At 36.4% G+C, this 20,506-nt stretch overlaps 1 protein-coding gene across 1 annotated transcript in view; it reads right to left on the bottom strand.

Annotated features, from left to right (window-relative positions):
- Positions 1-661: 661 nt before the first annotated feature.
- Positions 662-20,506, bottom strand: part of dnr1 (E3 ubiquitin-protein ligase defense repressor 1) — a 158,722-nt gene continuing 138,877 nt past the window's right edge. Inside the window, exons 3-7 of the mRNA XM_018537653.1 lie at positions 3,200-3,440; positions 2,469-2,638; positions 1,599-1,815; positions 1,216-1,413; positions 662-1,130 (exon numbers count right to left, since the gene is read on the bottom strand). Of these exons, the coding sequence (XP_018393155.1) occupies positions 804-1,130; positions 1,216-1,413; positions 1,599-1,815; positions 2,469-2,638; positions 3,200-3,440 (1,153 nt within the window). The 3' untranslated portion in view covers positions 662-803. The remainder of the gene's footprint in view (positions 1,131-1,215; positions 1,414-1,598; positions 1,816-2,468; positions 2,639-3,199; positions 3,441-20,506) is intronic.

Here is a 20,506-nt window from a genome sequence, read left to right on the forward strand (position 1 = left end):
AGATCCATGCTGCTAATAGCACTTTTCGGCCGCTCGATTAAAGGGGACTATTTGTAACACCACAAATATGTAAATACAATAATGTAATCCCATGATTCCCTCGTTGGATTTACCTACGCTATCTTCGTATCTCCTGTGCCTTCTCAACAATATCATCTTTGATCACAGTACCATCATTTCTCAGTTTCAGTATTTTCAAACTATTCACCCTGTTTGTTAATCATTTTAAAAAATTAGCTTAACTATTCTTGAAAAACATATTTCTTTAGTCTAAGAACAAAGAAAAGTTTTCCTTAATAGTTTTAATTAATTTTTACTGAAAGAGAGCAACACCGAGGTGTCAAGATACGCGATTTTGTATGAGAGAATTAATGTTTCATAATTATATATATAATTTCAAAGTTTATAATAAAATAAAAGTAATATCGCAACAATATAATATTGATATTTAACCATTCTTCTATTGGGATAACAATAAAATTTCTGTAAAAAAAGGTGATTATAGTATAATCTTACAAATATAAATATTATTTTTTAAAATTAAACAGGTAAACTAAGAATCAAAACAAAGAAATAACATCAAATAATAATAAAATATACAATTGTACGTAATTAAAATCGTTAAGCAAAATAAAATTTTCAAGGATTGGATGTTGCAGAATACAAATAAACATCAAAAAGACTCGGTCGCTCAACGAATAAATAGAAAAGTGCTTCGCTCCCGTATTTCAGTACACCTTTTCTGCGCGGCAAGTGACAATTCTAAAGAATCTTTCAAACGCGCCGAGTCTGACTCGACGTTCTCAAATATTACTGTTGACCGACGCCTCGGTGTCTAAAATTCTTTTGTCTTTTATCTCGTCTGTCAGCGGCTTACTGAATACAGGCTCGATTGTCTCCGACAGCAGTTTTGGATTGTGCTTGTCAATGTGCGTTAGCTCGATAGGGAGGTATATCGTCCGGCAGTAATCGATGTCGGCTCGGCATAACGGGCAACGCTCGCAGCGACGAGCACAGTCCAAACAAGCCACAGCGTGTCCGCAGGGAAATAGGGCTGTGTCTAAACTTCGGTCCATGCAGATCCGGCAGAGCATAGCGTCTAGTAATCTCGCTAAACATTCTCGAGATTCCTGAAATCGTAGAGATCGTTTGTATCAAGTGCGCACGGCAAATCTTCCGATTAGTATGGCTCATTGGTACGAATTCGTCGCTCACCTTGCATTTAGGATTCTCGCACTCTCCACAGGCATGCCTATCGAGGATCTCATTCTCCTCCGGTAGAGCTATGGTCGCCGCTTCGCAATAAAGCGCACGCCGCGCATTATCATATACCTCTCGGCAGGTTCTGCGTATATCAAACACGTATTTCTTGCCTAGGGTCGAGTCCTCATTGAAAATGGAAATTATTGTCCCCTGGAAGAAAGTAACAACGTTCAGTTATATTATTTGAATTTAAATAAAAGGGAAACGAGTTTTATCAAAAGAAAAAAGGTCTATATAGGAAAACAAGTTGTATGAAAAGAAAAAGAGATAGCACGTAAAAGGAACCAACCAAAAATAAATCAAATATCAAACGAAATTCGTTGCAGGAGGTATACCTTTAAATCACGGATAAATTGTGCGGTGACCGCGCTCCTGACTGTCTCACAGCTGTAGAACGCATGTTTTTCAGTGATTGCTCTGTAAAGTCCACTGGCAGATTGGCTAGAGTCTAATTTAAAGTCCAGTGATGTCTCCTCGCCGTCAAGTGAGAGGTAAACCAAGTGGAACATCCGCCGTTGTGATGTAGCGCTTTGTATGGCTGTATACGGTATGCTGTAACGCAATACATAATACATCGTATAATAAATTGAACCACGATGGAGGTAAAGATAAAGTAAAATCTTGATGCTAATCTTCCTTCTGCATAATGGATGAGGCGAAAGCTTGGAAGGGCTCTATTGATCTTATCGCACATGAGCATTTTCCATGCATTAATATTATTTACTTAAGAATTTTATTAGAGACACAATTTTGTCATTTTATATTAAACACGGATTGATAATGAAGTTCTCTCAGTAATAGCTGTTCCGTTCAACGATTATCTCGGCGGATGGTATAATGTGTAGCACAGCCGGTACGTGCCGTCTCCTATCGTCGAGAAGCAACATTACAGTCGATCCGAGATTTCGCGTTGATAAATATGTAACTTAACGAGACAATATTACTTAGATGAATTGATTAAACAATGTACAAGAGCGCTCACGTTTAAGTTTTCTATTTAATCTGTGTCCAAATTTATTATGATAAAAATGTTTAATATAGTTTACAGTATTACAAAGTTTTAAGCATTTCATCAACTTAGCTATTTTTCTAAAACTTAAAAGAATTTGTCGAGTAACTACTTTGATTGCGTAAATCAATTTTTGTTCATATCTCAAACATATATAGTTAAAATATAAATAATATATATATTGATGCATAATCACTTTTGCGTCTCTTCGTCCTGATTGCGGTAGACCGTAATTCCGTGCGGACCAACGCCGATCATAGACACTCCGTTGTATCCAAATTTACTGTGAAACATTTCCTGTCCGAATGCGTCGAGGTTTGATATCTCTTTCAAGAGCCAATATTCAGCGGTCGACGCTTTCATTCCCTGAAAATTCACATATATATCTCTATTATTCATGTATATTGTACGACGCATATTCATATAGCAATATTCATAGTTATCAAATTGTAAAAAAAGATTGTTGTCAAAATTCTTCTCTCCCTTTTCCCATCCCCTAAAAATAATAAAATCGCATCTCTCTGCAAATGCAACTGTTCAACGAATATTGTGTATTTTCTATTGAACGCAATCATTCATGTTCTATTTCAAATAACAAATTCAGAAACATGAAATTAAAAAAAAAATAGAACAATAGATAAAAAAGATTTATTAAACGCCGGAAACAAGAGAACGTAAAGTTAGATTGACGGTAGTAAAATTTATTAAAAGTAAAAAATTCGCTCGTGTTATGCAAAGCAATCTAATAAGAATACTTTCTGCATTACATATTAATAAAATGATACGTCTTTTTTGCAATATAGTTTATTTCATTCCGTCCAATAAGTATAATAATTATTTAATTTCAATGTGTGTGTGTAACTTCCCGATTCGGAAGTGTGATAGCGTATGATAGTCAAGTTATAATTAATATATCTCTTAACGCACTTTGATTTCCTTGTGTTGCTGCACTATCCGTAGCAGAAAGTCTTGCGGTTTCGGCTCGCATGGCTCCGCGGGTTGTATGTGACAGCATTGAGAGTAGAGCGCGTGCGGCGGTGACAGCGCATCGTAATCACCACCATCGGCTTGCGCTATTAGGGCGACCAGACGAGCCACGGAACCCCAATCGGCGACTTTCAGCTTACTCTCGACCAGCTCGAGACGGGAATGCAGGTAGAACTGGTGCCTGCAATCACAGAAGATAGAAAGAGGATAACGATGAGACGACGCTCGGATCTATTATTGTGGGTAGAGTTATTAATTGCAATTAGTTCAATTTCGCGCCGGGTGTGCAGCGGACCAGCTAATATACACGGTACTTCCCAGCTAAAGTAAGATTGATTACTCCTCCCTTCTCGGAAAGCATTGTTTTAAGTCTCTCCTCCTTCCCCTCCACCCCAGTCGAACAATGTAGTAATACAATAATGCAGAAATGATTAACGATCGAAACACGTTTGCAGTGGCGAAAAATACGTTCGCAATTTAATTGCACGTGGCGTTTAGGTATTATCGCCGGGCGAGAGAGGGTGTTTTCTCGTCTGTGCGTGACGTGAATCCTACGAAATCGCTTTGAGGTGGTGTGTTCGATCGTACGCCGAGCTGGCGTGTCGCGTTATTTCCATTTTCAACGTTTTACACTTTTTCCCTCGACAAGCTACCGCAAGAAGAAGCTTTGACAGAGGATATTTTTACTTTGGTTCGCTGGCTGAATTTCTGGTTGACAACTTAAATGATTCATATCCTGCATTTCCATGGCAGTATGACTCTACATTCACATGCATATTTGAAGAATAGCGGAGTGCGCGACCGGAAGAAGGGGCAGCTCTCCAAAATACCTCCAAGCTCCTTTTGCATACTCCTGAATATCCTTCAGCTGTACAATGCATACATCTCACGATAAACATGTTGCCGTTGGAGAAGTGGAATTACGCGTCGAGAGGAAGTGAATAGCCCGTTCGCGAAGTACCAGAATACGCTAAAGAATCTGCATTAGAATATACCGTGCTACCATTTTTCACGATTCTGCATGTTGCTGCATTTCCTTTTTTCTTTCTTTTTTTTTTTAATTCTCTCTGGCAAATTTACATCGCAGAAATAATGGATAATCAAGGTGTATCAAAAGATTCGATTGTATGATGGCAGATAATTTGACACGATAGGAAAACAATTTAAGCTCATACTTCCACTCGCACGAGCATCGACCTTGATTCAGGTCGTGAGCGATACGACATTTAAAACATCTGCATCAAACGCCAGCTTTATCATTACATCAACGTTATTACCTCGATATTTCAATTGACAAAAAAAAATATATCTGCGACAATTTCCGAGCTGTTGGTTCACTACATTTTTAAGGGGATCTCCTAAAGTCGTCTTTTATCGATCCAAGACTTATATACATACGATTACATATGTGTCATTGACACATCACTACACATTATTATTGCATCAATATCGCACATATACACATTTTTTAACTGATCTTTTATATTATTTATCTAAAATCTAATTCTAAAAATTCGGGGGGGGGATACTGTTTGTTCATGTAATCTCTAGTTCACAAACTAAGATTATTTTATCCGTACAAAGTATCAAACTTGTATACATATAAAGCAAATACTATTATCTACGAGTCGACGCGACGCCAGAAGCCGATAACAAAATTGTAATTTTTTAATTCTTTTATGTCAAAGTTCTTAATATAAAGTCGACCGGTTTGAATTACATTACCGTTTATATTTTAATTTACAAAAAAGGATTTTTTAATTTGTAAAAGTAGCTAGAAAAATACTTATTTATTTAAAAAATAATAGGCAAAATAGATGATTTTAAGATCTTAACAAAGAAAATAATTTCGATTGAGAATAAATCAGATAGATGCGACCGAGGAACGAATCAGCAAAAATCCATATTAGCAAGGATTTAAAGAAAATATCAATTTTGTCGAAGATATCCGAATTTTTACCAAACATGGTTGATATCGAGAAACGTTCTCGTGTTCAGGCTATTTAACCGGAAGACTTTGGATATGACCTCGATACTTTTTCTCTGAGAAAATTATCAAGAGAACATTCTCGGAAAAACGTAAAAGAGGAGTCGTGTCAGACAGCTGCGTAAAAAATTAGGTCGCGATCGAAATCTGCGCCTGAATAGTTGCAGCCCCGACCAGTCTCATCACCGTCGGATCTTGAAATGTATTTCTTCGGTGAATCGCCGTGGAATTCCGTGTAAATTAAACGATTTTCCCCGCCATAAAATTCCACTGATACTTCGCACTCGAACACCTCTTCCCCTCAAAAAGAAAGACGTTATTTACCACGGGTCATTTTCCTGGGTCACGAATGTGCGAACCATGTGCGAACAATCTTGCTCTCGTCGGACAGAACTTCTGTCTTCGTTGGTCTCGAACTTCGGGTAAAATCCGCGGGTTGGTAGAAAGTGTTGGAGAACCCGCAATGACATTTGTCACCGTGTGAGAGATATTGGTTTTGTCTGAAGTTCCCGGAGGAAAGGTCGAAGAGAATGCCGGAACTCCGTCGGTGAACTCATTGTTAACAATTGCGCGCGACGAAAATCGCTGCCGGAAAACCGAACTCTTTCGGCTGATGATTCGCGCGAAAACAAAGGGGAATGCGATTCGAGCCGCTTTCGCAAATTAAGACTCGCGGACTTAACTTTTAATCGAACGACGTCGGCCTCGGCTGAGAGTTTCTCGCGATATTCTAGCAACCGAAATTACTTTCTAAAATTACGAAATCGTTTCGCTCTTCTTCATCCGCGAATATTCGAGATTACCTGAAATTACACAATCTCACGGTTGCGGAGTAGTGACCGTAGCATCTCGATTTTCAGGATAATAAAATTATCAGAATAGCAGTCTAATCGAGTTCACTTAATCTCGATTTGCCTCGTAGAGAAGCTTCGGATAATTAAGCAGAGTTTGCACTTTGCGTCTGCAGTGATATCATCTCTCTCGTTAATCTGAAATGACATTGAATTTAATATTTCTAACGCATATCGTTTATCGTTCTGTTAATTTTCGGGCAGTGATTAATTTCGTTATCTGACCCTTCCTTTCGCTAAAGACTTTTCTATTCTGCTAAAATTGAGACGAATGAAGCACATCGAATTATGAATCAACACTTCTAACATCGCGAACTTAGATACGCGGCAAGAAGATCTGACTAAACGAGGCTAGGTTGAGTGCTTTTAGAAAGCTTTCAAGCCACCTTAAATGCTGCGAAATTCCTCGGTAGAATAAAGCTTTTATTAAGCGCTATTACAGGCTATTTTTGGAAAATTCAGCGCGATACTTTTTATACCCAGTGAAATATTTATTAAACCGCATGCCGAACGGATATCGTGTATCGTGCTATACTGTTTGACAAATATAACTACGTCGCATGAAGAGATATTTGAATTAGCGTGAGTCGAGTAACTCCGGTAATATTAACGACATCGTCATAGAACGTCTGGCTGCAGGTGGCGTATATTTCATTCATGACGTGTATACAGCACTTTCCTATACATAATTCAGAAATGGAAACAAGGTCGGCCCTTCCGTGCAGAGTTTCAAATAGGGCGTTCCACTCGATTGATTGTGTAAGAGGTACTTATAAATCAGTCATACTGGACTAACACGCGAAGTGTTGGTAACTATGTGCATCATAGATCCGTGAACACATCTGCGAAATTCGAGAACAGTGTCGCAACAAATGTTTTATTAAAAAATCGAACAAATACTATTAATTCTTGTTTTTCTTATTAATATATCGTTATCTAAATCCGCAATAGCTCTTACATCGTTACGCTTGATTAATTGTAAGGACAGGAGCACAGATTCTTGCATAACATCTAATAAGACATGAGAAAAACAATCAATTATATAGGTTTTCTATCATTCATATCATACTAGTGGTAAGTGAGAATTTACATAAGTCATAAATTTTAAAAAACTTACATTCAAAATAAACCATATTAGATTGTGACGTCACAATACTTCAGCAGATCAGGAGTGCTAGTTCTTAAGACAAATAACAATACACTATGTAATGATCAATCATAATGTAACTTAAGTTCTTAAATCGTAAAAAAAATGGAACTTGATTATTTCCACGCAGTTACTAATAATTGACTTATTATTACTTATTATGACACACTACTGACTCGCTTACAACTCGTTCCTGATTTCTGCTCTTATTACTAATTACTTATACCGATGGGCTCATTGTAGAAAGCCCATCAGAATCTTTTATTTCACAGAAAAGAAGGAAATAAAGGACTTGGATTAGTTCATTTTCTATACATTATACATTGTATTTTATGCTTTCACTTAAGAAATAAATAGCGAACAAACGAAAGCAACATGTAGAAAATATAAGAACTGTAAAATATAGATTTCTACGATATAATTAAATACAATACTTGGGTACTTTTAAAATAAAAATTATGCGGATAAAAGTGATGCGTATCGTCAATAGCAGCAGAGAGCTGCCCAAAGAGTGTGAAAATTCAAGCTGACGGTTTGCATTTGGGCGAACAGGGTCGTGAAAAGCTCCGAGACCTCCGCAGTCCTGTGTCCACAATATTTCCTACTAAATAATTCAAAGGTTATTTCCAGCCGGTCTCGAGTAATTTTGAAGTAGTCACCGTGGCCGGGACTTCGTTCGTCGGTTTTGGTCCTGGACGACACGAAAGGTGGAAACAGCCGAGGGGGCAGTTGCGAATAAACTGGTGGAATTTCTTAGGGGAACGAGCGTGTCGTAATTCGTTGGAATTGCGGGCGAGTCAGCTGCATGCGGATTAACATTAGTGTGCGGTTGCCACGCTGCATGCGGACTGTCACTGGGTGACATTAGCCAGCCACATTGTAAATGAGTCAACACTAGATCCGACAAGCCGTGAATTTCAAAAGACTCGTTCGCGGCCGTTCAGATTTGCGCATGGAGAGTTTTCACGCGGTAAAGAGGATCGGCTTTGGTAGTGGCTGTAAGACCGGCTACAAAGTGACCGCAAGGCGATCCCTGTGGAACGCCTTTAAATTAGGTTTCAAAATTCCGAGGCACGAGAAAACGGGAACGTCGCAGGATGCACGTGCGCAGTATTAACCACTGCATTAATAATATATACGCAAATTACGAAGTTTCCTGTTGGCCGAGAAGAACTGAATAGTTAAGTGAAAATTAAACATTAAATTTACTGCCTAAATTATCTGATCTTTAAATTATTTTTGTGATAATTAAACATTCAGTTAACTACTTAAATTAACTGATCATTAAATTATTTTTCATTCATTACGCATACAATTTAAATGATTGAATAATGAGACTTTTTAAAAAACTAAAGTAATGAATAAAAAAACCTCATATTAACATAAATTTTTGATATTATACAGAATTCATTCCATAAAACATATGTAATTTATTCTATTTTTTAGATAGATTCGGATGTCAGATTTATATGATAAACTGTAAACAAACTTAAATAAAATTAAACTTTTATAGTTTAAAACTAATTATATCAAAAGAATAAATAAAGCTCTCGAAATGACATACTCTCATGCATTTTACGTTTATGTTACATCATACACACATCCTGCATATTTTTCTGTCATATTTATTCGACTATACTTATTAAAGTATTTTTTGTAATATATACATAACCTGCAGTCTTTATTCAGCCTTTCGACGTGTTTAAAATTCTTTGTGACAATAAGACAAAGATGTGATAATGGAGGAAGGCGTCGAAAAACACGGTGACATAATACGATTTTACTTGTGACGTATTTTAAACATGCAGTGCATACATCATTCCTATTATTGTTTTTTTCCTTTATCTTTTTCTTTAAAATTTAAATTCTAGAGTAAAAATTCAAAGCGTGAATATATAATTCTTTTCAACTCTTCACTTTTGCAGTTCATTTAGCACATGCAGAAAAAGATCGAAAGAAGGGGGAGAGAAAAAAAGAAAGGAAAAAGTATCTTCCTAATTTATAAACTCCTTAAATCGCCCCTCCCCCCCCCCCATTTCTTACGTAAACATTTATCAAAGCGACTTAAAAATAAAAATAGCGACGATGTTTGAGAGTGTCTTCGCGTGTTCATTAACGACTCGACCGAAAACCTCACGGGTGCTCTAATTATGTACGCGCTCTAGAACGCGCACATAGAAACGTGTCTTCGTGTGTATTTATTCTTGTTCGTGCCCGCTGCACAATGCTTTAATTGTACCATACGGTCTTGCCAGCAATTTTCAGGCACACTCGCCACAACAACCACGTACGGTTTTGTATCTAATCGGACCGTGCGTAATTAATTATTCGCCGAGTCGTAATTAACGAGCCAACCCTTGAAATAAGTCGTAATTACTTGTGCTTTTACGGCTCTCTTTCTTGTTTCCACTATTTGATTTTGGCGACACAATTTATATCTTTCACATTTGATCTTTCCTTACAAACACTAAACAAGCACTGACTGTTATTTAACTTACTGATGAAATAAGAAATTGTCAAATGTTAAATTTCGTTACTTAATTGATGTAACATTGTGCGAATAATTATCGTAACGTAACATACATAAAGATAAATATATATATACATATATGTGTGTATAAATAATTTAATATTATGTAGGATTTTCATTTCAGATTTAATTTAAAATATATTTCCTGTGATCGTCGAGTTCTGTTCATTATAATGTTGAATCGATAATTCATTATTATCGTATTTAACCGAAATAACTAAAGTTCATAACTGCACCAATACCGAGGATTCAATTTTGCATTATGTGGCTCTCTTCCTCCTGGCTAAATACGCGGGTACGCAATAGAGTGTGTAGCCGTATAATTCAATTATCTCGTGTCTCTACAATTTTCTGCCATGAAACTAACGCAATCACGATCCTGTTCTCGAAATAATAATGGACTGTTATCGAAAGTATTGAGAATCAATGAATAAGAGCCCGATATCGGGTTCCATTTTATTTTATGAAAATTTGGTGCGGAAGATATTAAATTCTTCGTGCTTATCGGAATTTTAGTCTTTATTTTAACAGCTTTTAATACTTATCGAAGAAGAAAGGCAATAATAAAAACCAATAAAATTATAATAATCCACCTAGATTCCTTCTTCTCTTTTCTCGCGATGGTCACCTCGTGACTACCGCGATAATTGACTACCTGTTCTTCGTTACCTCATCTTAGAATTTTCTCTTTAATCCATCCACGCATTATGATGCGGCAAGCGTGAAATCTAACAGGAAATCGTGTCAGCTCGCGAGTAATTAATCCTCGTCGAAGGTACGCTCGATAATTAAAGTTCAGGAGCAAGTAATCTACGAAGCGTACTCGTGGTCTATGCACTTTCTTCTCGTGTCGACCGACCCGTATATCGCGCCGACCGCTCGCGTACTTCACGGCGTGGATCTGCTTATTATCGAGGATCGAGATTAATGGAAGTCCGTTTCGGCGAAGCTGCTACATATCTTCCCCGAGAGACGTTTAAGAAGCTTTTCCAACCGTGAAAATGCAACTGATCTCAACCGTTGAATTTTCTACCACAGCGTTCCACGACGTGATCGCGTAATGAAATTATACCAAACGGCTGATTCACTGCGCCTGGGACGTTGTCGATTGATTTAAAGTTACTACATGCTATATGACACGCGACACATATGGAGCGCAAAGCCTGGCATTTACAAATATTGTTGACATATCACGAATATTGTACCAGAAATGACATATGACCCATAACATTCAACGATTACGACGAAATGACAAATAACAAATTTAGAATCATTGAATCTAAAAGTGCATACACTGATTTTGGCAAATGGCCTTTAACATCTCATATATTTCACGAATGGTACACGGGAGGAAGGGAGGAGGTTCATACGGATTTATTTTATGTATGCTCGAAATGGAACTTGCCAATCAGATTATGGAATCCGCGTGGGAATACGCAGGAAAACGACGAGTTACGTGACACTGAATAAAACAAATCTTTGACCTGATAAAGTTCGTGATCCGAGTTACAGCAAGGGTGGATGATGGAAACTTGAGAACCGGGAGAGCCCCAAGGGACCGTCTTTTCGTCGATCGCAATTCTATTTGCGTGCGCGCAGCAACCGAGAGGCGAGATATAATTCGTACACGTACTCGTATAATACACAAGGGTAATTACGTTTCTACAAATTCACAAGTATGTTCACGCCTGTTATCTAATGCGTTACATGGAAAGAATGATTTTACTGAAATATTTTACTAAAAATTCAGCTGGGTACAGATTTGACAATAACTTTGTTAGTCTATCAAAATATTTGCATATAAAACCCAAGAAGAGTAATGCTGTACAAAATTTTGATATTTTAATAATCGCAGCTGTGAGTGTCCTATAAAATTATTTCAACAGTCGAACAAAATGTATTTTCACATCTACATTCAACTAAATTTTTAGACACTTCAGCTATTGTTTTCTCTGTGTATATTTCATTGAATTTGTACACATATTGTAATTCTGCCAGTAGAAACAAAGTGGCTATTTAAAAAAAATAAAACAATTCGATTCTATAAGATTTTAGGACGTGACTCTTCCCACTAAAAAAGCCGAGAGACTTTTTTTATCTAAAGAGCGATCTTCTGGAGGCAAACACATAAATATGTATTATATACATATATATTTATATCAATTTAATTTACAAGAAATCTTATACGAACAACTACTTGTTTTTATATAAAAGATCAAAAGCATTTCCACAGAATTATTTTCATCAATAGTTACAAAGCGGGTTTGGATACGTAAAATGGATGTGGCATAAAATATGACATACTTGCGCTGTCAGGAAAGACTTTACATTTAGCCAACAATTTTATACATCAAGCAATTTTACAGTAACACTAGTGATTTTTTCTGTGCCATGTGTTCATTTAGAAAAATGCGTTCACCATGCAATTTAAAGTACACAAGTACACTACTCATAAAAATGTTAAAGTCAGGATACTCTCATATTCTAAATGAATCTATTACGTTACACGCTCGCAAAAAGAGCTCCGTTTTTATACATTTTGCGTAAATCTGGAAGGTAATATTCATTCACTACGGGATAATGAAGCACTGCAAAAAATTAATTGAGACAAATAAACACGAGACTACCACGAGATGCAATCTGCAGAGCGCGCTAATAAACATCCTCCGCCTGTAGTCTCCCCAAGGGAAACCACTCTGGAGGTTTTTCCTCTGTACACGGGTTGTCTCACTAATAGCGTGTACTTTAATAACAAATTCTTTAACGATGATAAAGCCGATTTACTTACAAAAATTTTAAAGAGAAATTATCATAGGGATTTAATAACCTTCATTAAAATATCGTAAATTTATCTATAAATTTTTCCATCTTATTCTTTTGCGAATCGATAAAATATAAACCGGGGAGATCGGGTCTTGTTGGCACAGCTTTCATAATTTCAGCATTAAGTCATTTAAATAACTGACTATTATGATACCACATATTTTTATTTTTTAAAATTTTTGGCCTAAATCGACTATTGATGAAACCTATCAGGAACTCTAGAACTATTGCGGGTGCAAGCAGTACTGTTATTAAAATTTCCGATTTTTAAAATTGAGGTGCTAACTTCACAGAGACTTATTATGATTAGACTATGCTAATATGATAGAAAGAACTTTTTTCTACATTTTGAAGCTAGAATAGCTCTTACTAGACAGACTGTAGTGGAAAGTATGCCTCGGAGGTGCCAGTCTATTATAGACGCAGCTGGTGACTGGACTCCTTATTAATATAATTGTATTTTGAACATAATCCTTCTAAATACAATCAATATAAATTTAAGGTTAATAAGCCATTTTTCTTTGAGATAAGTCTGCCATGCTCTTACTAGACAGACTGTACCTCTTGTGCCAACAAGGTTTGCCATACTGTGAAAATTTTTTGTTATTTCTGCATTCACTCTTTCTCAATCGATGATAAATAGTCGTCTTATAAACGAAAGATCTCCGATATATATCGATATCCATCGCAAAGAGGAATATCTTTTTGTAGCGAGACAGCAATCCTGAGTCGAAAGAGATCTCTTCCAGAAATCCGGTCAGATTTATCTGACGAATTACTTCCGGTGCACTTGACTGAAGACGAGTTAAGTCGGTGGCGAGTATAATTCGGATTGCCGCTAGAATCGCGCTGAAATTTCAAGTAGCAGAATGGATGCTTAAGGGAAGAAGGAGGAGGTAAAGAGAACCATCTACGAGCACTTACTGACGTTCACTCGCAAAGTCCCTCTAGCGGAGGACGTCATCGTTGAATTCTGACCGCCGAAACTATCCGACGAAATTAAGCTTCGAAACTGCAAGGTTTACGAGGATCGCGAAACCTGCCTAGCTTTTACCCGTGAAGAAGCTCAAGTGCTTTTCATGTATCCACCTGTTCTTCCCCGCCGTCGGATCCATTTATCTGCCTATCTGTTTGAAGCGAGACTATAACGAGAGTCTGCATGTTAAAAGCTTATGCGCAATGTCGGTCTTCCGCATCGCGGTTTGACCAGTAAAAAGCTCCGAAACCACATTAACACGTCCGTGCGATGTACGACTTCGTACTACGGCGAACGATGTGGTTTTGAGTTCATTCGACGCTACCGGATTTGGGTATTTCGCGAATTCGATTAGTGAGATAAATAGCAGAGAAAGAGCGCCATAAACAAGAATTGTTCAATATGAAAACTTTAGATATACAATAAAATACGATAAAATTATGAAATTAAAATTTTCATTTGAATTTTTATTCTTCAAATTATTTTATATTTTTATATAATGTCAGTCTCTAGAAACAGCTCATGAGTCCACTTATGAGAAAACAAAACTCTATAAGCGGAAGTGACGCCGATTGTACGGCGAATAGCGAGGCGAATAGTATTCGACTTTCGGCCGCAATCTTACGCTCCTAAACAAGATTTGAATCTGTAATTTGCAAACTTCTCCAAAATTGTACAAAAACGAAGACCATTATTACTTCCGCTTAATTCTGCTGCAGCAATAATATTGAACATCATATATCGACCCATTCGGTTAAAATTATACATAGAGAAACTATTTAGCTGATACCAAATTTACGCAAGGTCATTCGATTTTACCACAAGTTCGATTTTACCACAAGTTTTCATGAAGCTCTGAATTTTGTTCGCAGCTCTTTGTCATAAGAGACGTTAAAATGCAATGAATTCTACAATTAAAACCAGCTGATATCTTGAGAGATTTCCTTGAAATTTGATTATAGGACTAAAACTTTTTATTTAATATATTGCACAGTAATTTATGCAAAAACTTAAAAATATAATATGCATTTCACGAAAACAAATGAATAGAACAAATATTGTAGAAACAGTATAACTGTAACATTAACATTATTAAATGCTAATTAAATATTAATCTAAGCATTATTAAATAATATGAATATTCTTAATATCTTTGATATTACATATACATAATTTAACATACATTGTAAATTATTTCATAAACAAGCTGCGATTATTTTAATATTTTGTAAAACGTTGTTCACATAATTTTACGCCCGAAGTGATTACACAAGCTTCAAATACACACTATCCAGTTTGCTATTTCGATAAAATCAATAGCGCCTACAAGAAAGAAAGTGACGTGCACTGTAAGTTATCCCACGCTCAACAGGTTTTAGTTTCGATTTATACGCCTCCCTTTCCCTTTTTGTCTTCATTTTATCACAACATGGCGCAAGTAAAACTTTTACAGTACCTCCAATATTTGACCCGTCTATCTCGAGTTTATCAACTAAACTTTTGTGTTTACTAATAAACCATACTTATAGAATTTAATGGAAAAAGCGGTGTTTTTGAATATCGATAAACCAACATGTAGCTAAACAAAATATAAAAATGCTACAATAAAAATGCTTACTGCATTCTAAGAGTTATCAAATTGGAGTGCGCACATTGGAATATACATATACCATATTTAATTTATAAACTATCGCGTTAGTATATTTACCTATGAATAAAAAGATCAACACTAATTGATTGTTCATATTATGTCGCGAACGTGACATAACGTTATCGTATTGCGACAGTTTACTCTTTCCTCGAACAATAAGGTCTACCGTTACAGTATCGTTGTGTTACAACGTGATTACATTACAATATCACATCGGAAAATAGACGTCTTTTCGCGCAAATAGATAAATGTAATATAAACGCTATTACACTTATCCAACGCGGGAAAAAAAAACATTTATTTGTAGCATAAAGGACTCATTATACCGTCGCTTATCCTCTATGCAACTTCTCGTTTCGTCCGACTACGTTTACATTACCATGGAATTACAAAGCCGCGTGGCCATTACATTCGAGATGCTTTCACGAGCAATTAAAAAAAATCCCCTTAATTTCAACAGCACGTTCCGGAAAAACTTTGCAGCCACATTTCTCAAGAACCACTTCTCCGCGATGTAACGCAGTTCAAACAGGGTGAGAGTGAGAGAGAAAGGCAGAGAGATAAAAGGGGGAAAAAGAATAAAAAAGCATGCTTCTTCGCGGCGGCTGTAATACTGTCAGATTACAACGCCAGAGATGTCAGACAGCCACGGTAAACGAAATCTCAGGAGCGAACGCCCTATTTTCCGGTATAGTAGTGTGTGCCGCCGTCTACTCTGTTTTCATTTCCCTCCTTTTTAGCCGTCCTCTTCGAACTATGACTGCTCCCGATAAAGGCCGAGATACCGACATCCGCCTCCGTATCTCTTCCTCGCGTTGAAACACGGAATTAGAGATGAGTATTTATGTCAATAATTTTCGAAATTTCCTTTCCTGTCGTTGTCAGACGGGCTCGTTAACTCCAGAGTCAAGAGCCGTTTCGTTGCCTTCAGCACCAATGATGATGGTCGGGGTTTGGCGGTAGGACAATACCAAGTCAATTAAGGGAAGTTAATTTCGACAACACCGCAGACTAATGCGCCGATGCTTCATTACATTACAGTGTTAATAGGATCGGAAAACCAATTATGCAGTAATATGTATAAACAATATAAACACGTCAGTAAACCTTGTCATTATTTAAATTGAAATATCGCATTAATATAAACGCATTAGAAATTAACACATTGGAAATGCGAGAAGATAGACAGATCAGGTTGCTGTAAACGCAAGTGATTTTTAATGATATTTTTTCATCACTTGATTACATATACAAGAATAAAGGAAATATCTAAATAGAGATAAATTCAGAATTGAGAGATTGATATGTGATGAGAGATTTTAAAGAGCATTTCTCATAGAGAAATCAACAAAGAAATAAATTATTTTATACCTCCTAGAAAATTGTAAAACAAATTTCACCGTAATAGAAACACAAACATGATCTGTGTTTATAATTATAAGGCTAGGGTAAATTCCTAATTATGTCACTACTACGTACATCACCGTGTAACTAATCAATCTAAGAACTAATTATGTCTCAGAAGCTTCCTTCGAAGCTAATCCCTCAAAGCTCACTGCGATCGGGCAATTCGCTCTTCAACGCAAGCCAATCGTCTTCTCTTACTTTCATCCTCTTCACCCCCTTTTCACGTGCGGCTTATCCCTTTTCAGAGACATACCGCAAAAAACGAGAAGAAAAGAAAGGTCGCTTCGGATATATCGTTAAAGCAGGATCTCGGTGGAAAAAGGGTTTTCTAAAAAGGACTCTGGGCCAACTCCAAGCGTTTAACTTAACGACGAGCGCGGCGATTGCCATCCTTGAGATCGCTCGCAATTAGGTTCGGGGTATTTAAAAGCGTTTGAGACTTTGGGACAAAGTTCTCTCCTTCCCTCTCTCGCTCGCAATCATGCTAAGGGATGTCCTTAATATCAAAAGTTGGCTCACTCACGACGCGCGCATAAAAGTCCGAAAGGAGCTTTTACGAGCCCCTCTCAGATTGAGATTCCGCTGTAAATCAGATTAGCCTTTTACGAGGCTCACTTCCGCACTATTCCCGTCGATTTTCCGGGAAACGGCGTGGCGCGCGTCCCACTAACAATGCCGCCGCAAAATTGATATTCTTCCATCGCGAAAAGTTGGACGAAGCCGGAGGTGGAAGAGCGAAGGAGCATTCAACTGCCGGTAAAACGCGAACGGCAGTAAATCAAGAGCGTGTCTCCGATGCCATCGATCGCTGTGGTTGCCGGTGTATACTCGATGTAGTTAAATATGTGATAGACGAAGCGTATAAAAAAAGATATTTAAAAGATCTATGAAATGTTGCTATATCGATAATGATCTCTCGATAAGAATCATTGATACCAATGACGATAACCACTTTTCTATACTAGCAGTGTAATGAACGATATTTCTGTAATAACAATATCGAAAATTAAAGCTCGAAAAAAGTGTGATCATAATATTATATTTTATTCGCTATAAAGCATTTTCGCTTTTCGTATAAAATAAATATATTGTAAATCCGGGATAAATATATCACGTTAAAAAGGCAGGATTTTATATGTTTTCATATCGCTTGTACAAAAAAGTAAGATCATGCCAAAACATTTTATCGGACCATCTGTTCCAACACAGCACGTAATCCCTGTGTTTCTGGAACAAACATCTCATTCGACAACAAAACTTTTTTTAAAAATTGCGTTCAAAGAATGGAAATTTCTCTTATTTTTTATTTTATATTTTTTTTTATACCGTAATTTTTAACGCATACTACTTGTAAAATTTTAGCTCAGATTTAGGGTTAAATTTCCAAAGAGACAGTTACGAGGCGAATCTACGATAAACACGCGACGACATGAAGAGATTCAACTCCCTACTCGCGAATTCGATTCACCAAGCTATAAGTTTACAAACCATTACCGAAACTAGTATTTCACCCCTGTCTCATTTCCCAACTCGGGGCACAACTTCAGACTCATCGTGCGCCAAGCGAATAAGCCTCTCCCTTCTCGAGCTTGGCTCGATCCGAACACGCTATCGTTACATTAATAACGAATTGTACTTACATCCCGAGCTGTGGTCGTTTCGAAATTTCCGGCGAATTTCTTTGTCTCACGACGCGATAAAGGCAGCAATGTGAACTAAACTGTGAACGCACCGACGACGAATAAAATATATACTCGCGCGATATGATATTCCCAGTGAAGAATCAGTGGTACCTTTTCGCTTCCGCAAGAATACAGTGAGGAATGTGCCATAACTTTCGCAAAAATATAGTGCAGTAAAAAATATGTCCGAGCTAAAATACGATAGCTGCTATACGCGCGTATTATGCACATATAATACAGGGAGTTGTTAGAAAATAGATGATAAAAAAGATTAAAAATAGAAATTGAAAAAAGCCTAAAAAAGAAGAAAAATCATAATTTTCACATAAGCGTTCGTGAAACTGAATATGCAAAATATTACATAATATTGACAGAATCTATACTTATTTAATCAATTTTGAAGTTGACTTTTCTAGCAAAAATACTCTTTCATAAAATTAAGCTTTTATATTAGACACGACCGAGTAATAAAATATTTTAGAAGTCAAAGAGTTGTAGATAAATAAAAAAAAATTTTATTCTTCATTTAATTTAAATGAGATTTTAATTTCATTTACATATATCGTTTAATATTTTAAACAAAAAATTTATATATTTAAATTAATTTTAAAAGATTAATAAATATGAAAACAGATAGAATTTAAATTAATTTATTTTACAGAAAAATGGAATATTAACTAATCAATGTATCTCGTAAAAATAGAATGTCTCATTCATTTATAATTTCTCATAGATAGATTCAAAAAATATAAAATAGCCAGAAAAAGGAGATAAAGAGAGGCACATATTAAAAGTAATGCACATTAAATAATAAATTCAATAGTTAGGCACTCGAAAGGTAGAATTTTAGAATTTACGAATTCCGCTCTTTACATCCTTCGAATTGCATCACGCGAAATTTCTCCGTTCGCAAGAGTGCACTGTATTCACTTGGATGCGCGACGTTACAGTAACAATGAATTATGCACTTAAATCCGCCTTGCGGCACGTGACGTAGAGATTTGCCGGAATTGTTATAATAGGTAGTTGCGCGGGTGAGCGTTCGCACAGCCCGAAAATTGTTAGTTTATATATTCAACATATACACATACATACATATGTACTCATTCCGTCGACAAGAGATGTACGAGTGGACTTAGTAAGTGTACGTTTTTCTTTTTCGCCCAACCCAAATCACCAACAAAGTTGCCTACACTACGCGAGCGGATTGTGCATTGTGCAAACATCGTTAGAAAAAAGTCTGGAAAGGAATAACAGTTATCATACTACAAATTAAGAACATAACTTCGCATGTCGTTGGAAATAGTCTATAGATTAAATGTAAATGTTTTATATCTCAAAGATGCATTGGCGGATTCAAAAAAAGGAGAAGCCATTGGTTCTCCGCAAGCAAACTCTTTTTTATAAAGTAAAATATATAAAGAAATAGAATATTGAGTTATTATTTAAATTATTACGTTAAAAAACATTTAAATGTATAATTCATAAAACATTTTATTCAAAATTGTATTGATATAAAAGAAAAATAATAATATATAGAATATGTATTTTTATCAAGATTTGTAAATTAAAAAATATTTTTGAAACATTAAAATTGTGATTAAAGTTTTAGAAATATTTGAAAATATGTATAATATTTTACTACCAAAATATTTAAAAAAAAAATGAGATTCCAAGAAGAGGCCATGAACTCCATGTCCAGATCCGTCAGTACAAAGATATCGTATGTTTTTATGGGGCATGGGTATCTACCTGCAGTTGAATACATAGCATTGAATACTCTTGTAAAGTAAGCGCAAAATTATGCCAGTGGACTGTATCTTCACGAGCATTTTCACATAAGTTTCTTTTTCGAATCGTTTTCGATGCGGTAAGAAAGCCCGATATTGCGAAAGAGAATGGCCATCGTCAGCGTGTCGGAAGACATACGCGCGAGTGAAATATTCTTGAATATCTTTCACTACTTCTCGACGGCAAAAAAGTAACACATTCCTGACGGTTGACATGTCGCTTCGTTCACCATCCGAAAAGCCATTCTACACAGAAACGATATGGCGTGATGAACTCCACGCGTTCGAAATTGATCGATACTTCACCCCGAACTCTCGAAAGTTAAACAAAAGCGAGTGTCGAGAAAGAGAGAGAGAGAGAGAGAGAGAGAGAGAGAGAGAGAGAGAGAGAGAGAGAGAGAGA

The sequence above is a fragment of the Cyphomyrmex costatus genome, unplaced genomic scaffold (genome assembly GCF_001594065.2).
Source record: "Cyphomyrmex costatus isolate MS0001 unplaced genomic scaffold, Ccosl1.0 scaffold18, whole genome shotgun sequence".
NCBI classification, from domain to species: domain Eukaryota; kingdom Metazoa; phylum Arthropoda; class Insecta; order Hymenoptera; family Formicidae; genus Cyphomyrmex; species Cyphomyrmex costatus.